An 8,152-nucleotide genomic window follows, 5' to 3' on the forward strand; every position below is an offset into this window, starting at 1 on the left:
AGAAACTTATCTTCATTCTCCCAAGTACTGTGAACACTTCAGAATCCAGATGAAAAACTGCATGCAATGGTTACATCTTCTAAATATCTTTAATTCATTTACTGAACTCAGTTACATGCATATATTTATAACTTTGCTTCCAAATTGAAATAAAATGAATCTTTAACATACCACAACTAAAGAATCTTTGAAGTGTATACTGTGAGAAATGATATAATGATAACGGATAAAGTACTGCAAATACATATTTGCATATAAAATATATCCAGATAATAAAATATTAAATTGCACAGTATTTCTGCAGCAAAAAATCTATTACTTTTTCAGCTGCTAGCCCAGAAATCTTGACATGGGAAATGAATCTCAGTCTGTACTCTTTCTTTCCTCACTTTCATTCCTAGAACCTAGAATAAAGCCTCCTTGTCAAATCCCAGTGACAGCTATAAAACTTGTTGCCTTCAGTGGCTTTACAAGGTATTTATAAATGACTGTGCTTTTGTAAGTAATTAAACCTTAATGTGTGATTCTATTTATAGACAGAAGAAAACTTGTTGGAGAATTTTTAGTATTTATTTACAAAATCCAAGCTCTTTAATAAAACTTCTAAATAATAAAACTGAAATAAGTTTTTACTACTTTACTTTTGTCTTTGAACAAAGACCCACTGTGCAAAAACTGAGCAACCCCAATTTGCCCATGTCTGGGCAGAACCACTCAGGACATTCAGAACTTTCAATTTAAGTTTTCTTCTACACATATTCAGTGTAATGTTGAAATAAAACATATATATATATATATTTTTTTTTTTTAAGGAAAAAATATCTTAAATGTAAGACAACATTATTTTATACCTGACTCTCATGGCACTTTATTGAAGTATAGTATTATAGTATAGTATAGTATTATATTTGTTATTTTGCTTTAGAAAGATGTACTATTTAACATGATGCAAGTGTTTCACCATTGTAAAGGTCTTCAATCATACAGTACACAGAATCACAAAATCACAGAATGGCCAGGGTTGGGAGGGACCTCAAGGATCACGAATCTCCAACTCCCTGCCACATGCAGGGCCACCAACCTCCTCATTTAATACCAGGCTGCCCAGGGCCCCATCCAGTCTGGCCTTGAACACCTCCAGGGACAGGGCATCCACAACCTCTCTGGGCAGCCTGTTCCAGCACCTCACCACTCTCTCTGTGAAGAACTTCCCCCTGACATCCAACCTAAATCTTCCTTCCTTCAACTTAAAACCATTTCCCCTTCTCCTGTTGTTATCTACCCTTTCAAAGAAGATGCCTAGGCAGTGGAAAAGCCACCAGAAAGACTTCTAACAACACAGAACTTATATATTCGTAATTTAAATACAGCAAGTGCAGGACCCCAATATAAAGTCATAAAATCTCTGCAAAACATGAGACAGTAATAGCAATATTTTCATTATCTCTTCAATACATTTCTTTGGTTAGGTTGTGAACAACAAATAATGTTTGTGAAGTTTGAATGTTTACTATACATGACCTGCATTTGTTAACAAAATGCCTGTTTCAAAACAATGTTGTATTTTAGAATATGCTGTCGGATGAATTTTTTCTTAAAAGGAAAATCCCTTTACATTTACTATAACAACAAACAGATGCAGCTTGTATATAGAAATTGATATCAATTATTTTAAGGGATTAGTTTGAACTACAATAATCCTTGTTTCTAGACCCTAAGATGCTGTTGTGACCACTTTCAAGGCCTCAGTGTTTTGCAATGCCCCCTAGAGAGGATTAAGGTCTACTTTACATCAGCTACAAGTTTTACAGAAAGATGCAGTTATCAGGCAGCCTAATTGTTCTCAGCTGAAGAATTCTGTGTAAAAGATCAACATCATAAACAGTAGTTTAGTATCTTCAGTGTTCAGTGGTTGCAGTCTACATCTCCTTGTTGAAACAAACAGCATTCTTTGCTTTTTTAGCTTATCTTTACAATTTTACTTTCAATTGCTTTTGCAGTAAAATGTCATGAGCTTAGAAAATGAAGTGTATCTTTTGTTTTGATACAATTCTGGCACTACTATTAGCCCATGATGACACAAATAATGCAATGTAATCTGGTCTGATGCATGTGAACATTTTATAACTATACAAAAACCACTTTTAGGATACTGGTCTTGACCAGCAAAGCCCTGCATTTGCCAAAGCCAGTATTACTTAGAGTCAGATTTTCACACTAGATTTTCTAGAATTATGAAGGGGACTAACAGATTTCTCTCCTAGAAAGCGCACTCACTTTCTAGGAAAACACTGTTTTGCTGTCACTGGGAAAAGTTTCTTCTTTATGCTATCTCAGGTAAGGATAAGGAGAATGTGTCCCCTGACAACAACAAAACAAAACCTCAACATTGAACGTGAAAAAGGGGAGAATGATAAAAAAAAATAAGGAAATTCTCCTAATGTGAGGCATGAGTAACTTCACCAAGATAAAAAATTTTGGCAACCTAATAAGCATTAAGAAAAGAACAAACCTAGACAGAGGAACATTTCTAGAGATTAATCAAACACTGACACGTCACAGACTTCAAAGCAATTTGACTCTTTGCATTTTCCATTTAACTTTGAATAGGCTGATATCTGGAACTACAGATCTACTTATCTACCTGTTTTAGAAATAAATCTATGCCTAAATTAAGCAAGAGATAATCTCCAGTTTTATAAATTCACATATACAACATGGAAAAGGAACCACTATTTACTTATGGAAACCACGGGATACTGAAAAAGTGAGAAATGTTTGAGAGTGAAAAAAAGTGAAAGTGTTTGAAAACCAAAGGAATTACTCTAAATACAGCTTATAGAGAAATTCCAATCTTCTTCTAAATTAAAAGAAAACCAATATGCACACACTTTGAAGAACTTGAACCGGTCCCAAACACCTGCAGCGCTATTCATGCCTGTCCAGATAGACCCGTGCCATCAAAAACACTTCCAAAAATTTTAAGTTCCTAAAAAAATTTTTTTTGCTTTAAATAGGAAATATAACAAAAGAAAAAAAATACAAAACTAATCTTCTAGACAAAGAACAGGAAGAAAACTGTCACGTTCTCTGGTTTACATTTATAACAGGACCCTATCTGGAGATTAGAATAGCTCCAGATCTATTGTAGTTCAGGATGTGATGTCAGAATTTAGGGGACACAGACCATTTAGGTCACAATATCTATTCATATGAACAAAAGAAAGCAAGAGAGGGAATGCAGAATACTTTCATATCCCATGCTCTCCTATTCCTATTTCATGTGGAATCATCATCCATGTAAGAGTTTATCAGTTCTCTTTTTTCCCTACAAACTCATCCTGCTAATTTAACTTTTGTTCAAGTACAGCTGATCACTATCATTAGATGCACGCATCAGTCCGATTGACCTTCTTTCCCTGTAGGCTATTTCTGAATTTTTAGTGAAGGTTACTTTTAAAATGCTGAACATGATGCTTAACACACTCCATTCACATTACATTATAATGCTTTTCATAATGATTAAAGAAAAACGCTTGAAAATTTGCTAAAGAAAGTCTGAAGAGACTGAATTTGTAAAAAAATAAAAAAAAATTAGTAATAACAAGCATGGAAAATATAAATAGTCAGTGAATTAGACTTCTTACCTTGTTCTTTTATCTGACGAATTTGCTTCACAGTTTCTTTCAAGATTGCACATTTGTCAGGTTTAAAGTTAAAGTTGTCAATATCATTAAAATTTGCAAAAATCAGCTCTGCAAGTTCTTCTATGTATTTATTCTCTTGCTCACGATTGCGTTTCTCAGTGCTTCTTTTAGGGCTGAGAGAGGAGCGTAAGAATGTATTTAATGTCAGTTCAATTGCTTTCTGGTCAAAGATGATTTTAAATGGTTTGAAAATAATCTAACAAAAACAGAAAGAACTGCCCTCTCTCACTACAAAACGTTACTCAAACAGAAAGGTTTATTCTTGAACAAGCAAAGCAGCATTAAAAAAGACAGTATTTATTTTTCCCTGTAGTCATGTTTTGTTTCAAAAAAGATCTGGGATATAAAGTTCAAAACAAAAGATTAACTGGGGCAGTGGTCACATTTGAACATTTACAAGTCTGCTTCCTCATATTGCTGAGAATCCAAGGAATACCAAGCAGTGACAACATAAGAGGAAATAAAACAGCTTAGAAAGTTAATTTAAACAATTCACACTCTCTGCATCTCTTTCTGAAATTACACAAGAAGGTCATAAGAAAATATGATAAATGAACAAGCAGTTACAGTTTAAAAATGATTCCAGTGTTGTTAATGTAAATTTTATGAAAATGTGAAATATTTTTCAATTTCCTGATAATGATGTACAAGAGAGGTGGAAAAAAACCTCTTAGGTTGGTAGTATGAGTGACCGAAGACCTTCTAGAGTGATCAGCCAGAAAGTTTTCATATAGCTAACATATGATCACCCAAATTGCATAGTATTTTGGCACTAAGTGGATTAGTAAAAACATAAAAATAAATAAATAAATAAATTTCAGCCCCCACCCTCCACCACAGAATTACTGAATGACACAGAATTACTGAATCAGTATGGTACTGATCCCTCCTAGCTAGAATGGCAAGTCTGTCATTCTCTAAGGACTTTGAAAAATAGGTGCTCATTTATCAACTTTTTCTAATTCTTTTTCTTTCAGTGTCCCCAGACATAATTGGTCTAACCTGGGTCCAAGCTGATCAGGATCCTTGCGCTTTCTTGACTCTGCCCTGGATGGGTCAGAGGTATTTTCTCCCATCCCACTCATCTTGAACACATATCAGCAACTGAAAGGAAGAAAATGCAGGGAAAGTGTTATGGTGGAACTATCATGAGTTGCTCTGTTTGTGTTTCTAAATTTCTTGTTCCATTCCCAACACAAGTTTTTACTTTGCAAATCTATCACTTGAAATAAGAGTTTGGAAGGTACCAATAAAAATACCATCTTTATGATCCTACAAAAAGCTATACAAAACTCATCCAGAATAAAATTTGTGGTGAGCAAGGAAAGCATTCTCATCTCTTTCATTGTCACCAATTCTGTAGGAGAAGATAAGTACATTTTGTGCCTGAGTTGCTGAATTTTCATGGCAATTTTGCAAGGTTGAATGAGGAAATCCATAATGCCATACAACAAGAAAAACAACAGAATTGAAATACATGAAATGAAACATGTATCACAGCTACACAAAAAGACAACACATACAGCTTTGGTTAAAAATCAAAACATGATGTTTGCACAACTGCATGTACAATATAGCAGAAACTGAACATCTGTCAACACTAGAGATCACTGAAGAACTGATAAATATTTTGCACATTTAATCTAACTGATAAGGAAAATAACCTGCCAATCTATCACGCCTTAAAACAACACAGGCTCATTACAAATTGTGCGATAAACAGTCCAGGGAAATCCTGCCCTGCTCCTGGCCCCTATCGTCCTGTGTGCCTACAAACATGTGGAAGTTTACGCATTTCTCAATAACTAGCAGTATTCCAAAGACAGAAAATGCTATAAGAAGAGCACAGGGAGATGATGTGGGTCATCAAAAAATACTGCGTAATGCAGAACAAATTCACCATTTGTCCAGTTGTTGCCAGATTTGCAAGTCTGACTGCGGAGCGACACTTCCAGATGTTTCAGAAAGCTTCTTTATTATTTGGGATGAGCAGAGAAATAACCATGAGGGCCATAACAGAGCAGGTGAGCATTTCTAGGAGATGATTTCATACCATGCTAAAAGGAATGCTGGAGGCACTCATCCATGATCACTTCATGCTGGCATGAAGTGGAAATTCTGGTCAGGTATCAAAACCAGTGGGTTCACCACCTCCTCCAAGCCATCATTTCTGCCAGCTCCCTTTCCTACACTGACCTTATCAGCCACACTGAACTTAATAAGTGACCTGATGTGGGCAGGAATTGCAGTATCCTTCTCTTTTTCATTTTCTCTTTTTAGATGTTGGTATTAAAAGTGTTGGTTCATACTGTAAATCTTGGTTTTCCAAGGTTCAGGCTGAATGAATATAACAGCACAAACAGTCTGAAGGCTAACATCTAGGCAGTTCCGTAGAGATACAGTCATAGTTGTAACTACATACTGAAAAAGTTTCATTCATTAAAAAAAACAAACAAAAAAAACAAGAACAGTTTGAGGAGAAAGTGGCGCGTTTTTCTCGATACTAATTGGACTTCATGAAAAAAATAGATCAACGCTGAACTGCATAGCTCCCGATCAGCCTTGTACATGGTTGGTACCAGATCCTGTTACAAAAATATCTGGATCATCTTTTTCTTTATAATGTCTATACATACATAAGTATATATCCATGTATGCACATACCATCGATCTGTTGAGAACAACCTACTTCAAGGCCTTCTTGCTCTGGTTCTGCAGCAACGGAAGAGCATGGTTTAGTGGACAATTATGGTGGTAGGTGGGCGGCTGGACTAGCTGATCTGAGAGATCTTTTCCAATCTTGTTGATTCTATAATTCTATTCCCAGAGCAGACCTGAGCTTCCCAAGAGAAGACTTGCTATAACAAAAAGTCAGCCTGCATCTCACAGGGCATTCCCAGCACCACACCAAATCCAACCTTGCTGCAGAGAGCAAAGCATCCGCTGAAGCCTCCAATGCAACTTGTGACACACTCACTGCTCCTTGACAATCATGAATGTTATCTGATTTATAATCAGACGCTCATGTCAACCTTACTTACCTAAAAGCAAAACTAGATGTACACATTTGGTAAAAAGATAAGCACTTCCTTGAAACTAGGCGATTGCACGAGTATGCAAAAGTAGAGAACCAAGGAAAAGGAAATATACTCTTAAGAGTCACTGCCAAATTCTGTACCTGGACAGGGCGACCCTGGCTGTATGTACAGTCCGGGGGATGAGATACTAGAGAACAGCCCCATGGAAAGGGATATGGGGGAGGTTCTTGTCGAAGGCATGTTGAATCTGAGTCAGCAGTGTGCTCTGTCAGCCAGGAATGCCAACTGTAACATCAGATGCAACAGGCCCAGCACTGCCACTGAGGAAGGGGAAGGGTTGTCCAGCTCTACACTGCGTTGTGTGCGGCTGCATCTCAAGCACTGGGGTGAGGAGCGGAGGGGCAGTGCTGAGCTCTGCTCTCTGGTGACAGCGACGGGACCCCAGGGAATAGCACAGAGCTGTGTCAGGGGAGGGGGCTGGGTGTTAGGAAAAGATTGTTCACACGTGAGTGCGGTCGGGTATGGAACAGGCTCCCCAGAGCAGTGGTCACGGCACTGAGCTGCCAGAGTTCAAAGAGTGTTTGGACAACGGTCTCAGTTATATGGTCTGATTTTTGGGTGGTGCTGTGTGGAGCCAGGAGTTGTACTCCTGATGATCATTGTAGGTCCCTTTTAACCCACGATATTGTATGATTGTATAAAGAAAATTGTGACAACAGTTACAGAAGAGTTGTGAGGAGCCTGCAGTCCCAGATTCTCAGGAAGGTCTTGCTTCACAGACTAAATTTTTCGGTCACCATCGTGAGAAAAATAAATCAGCAGCACGATGAAAGCTGTACATTCCAGAGATCATCTGATCTCCGAGCAAGTCTCAGATTGTGGTCTAAATTTCAGAAGAAAATTGGGTTGGGGAATTCCTTCACTTCTTATGCTTCCCGAATATTACCTGAGAAATGCTGGGTGCTTTTATAAAGAAAAGCAAGCATGGAGGCTCACAAAAATCTGTTGAGCATTCCATCACATTTAGGAGAAACACCTCCCTTCAGTCCCCTTTTGCCCCAGGGGAACAGAAACAGATATCCACAGTTATTCTATCTAATCTCTTGAGCTTCAAAAGGAGATTTATTTTTGCTAGAATCCAAGTTCTGCCAGTAGCTCCACCAATATACAGCTAATTCTTTTTCCACCTATGCCTATGCTGTTCTGTAGGAATTTCCTACCTCTCCAGTATCATCCTCTGGAGGACATGTTAAAATTAATGTCCCACCATAAACATCTGAACTTCTGTCTTTCTGTATTTAAAGCAAACAAAAGTGGTACCATTATACAAAATTAACATCTCCCCATGTTAAATGCAGGCAGTCATTCCAAGCAGCTTTTAGTTAATTATTTTTATTAATTTTTTTT

At 37.2% G+C, this 8,152-nt stretch overlaps 1 protein-coding gene across 1 annotated transcript; it reads right to left on the reverse strand.

The window, feature by feature from the left end:
• Nucleotides 1-3,579: 3,579 nt before the first annotated feature.
• LOC104910365 (nuclear receptor coactivator 2-like) lies at nucleotides 3,580-4,837 on the reverse strand. The gene is made up of 2 exons (XM_019614099.2): nucleotides 4,710-4,837; nucleotides 3,580-3,820 (listed from the first exon to the last, which is right to left on the reverse strand). The coding sequence occupies exons 1-2, from the start codon at nucleotides 4,790-4,792 to the stop codon at nucleotides 3,595-3,597; spliced, it is 309 nt and encodes a 102-aa protein (XP_019469644.1). The 5' UTR covers nucleotides 4,793-4,837; the 3' UTR covers nucleotides 3,580-3,594.
• Nucleotides 4,838-8,152: the final 3,315 nt, after the last annotated feature.

The sequence above is a fragment of the Meleagris gallopavo genome, chromosome 3 (genome assembly GCF_000146605.3).
Source record: "Meleagris gallopavo isolate NT-WF06-2002-E0010 breed Aviagen turkey brand Nicholas breeding stock chromosome 3, Turkey_5.1, whole genome shotgun sequence".
Taxonomy (NCBI): Eukaryota; Metazoa; Chordata; class Aves; order Galliformes; family Phasianidae; genus Meleagris; species Meleagris gallopavo.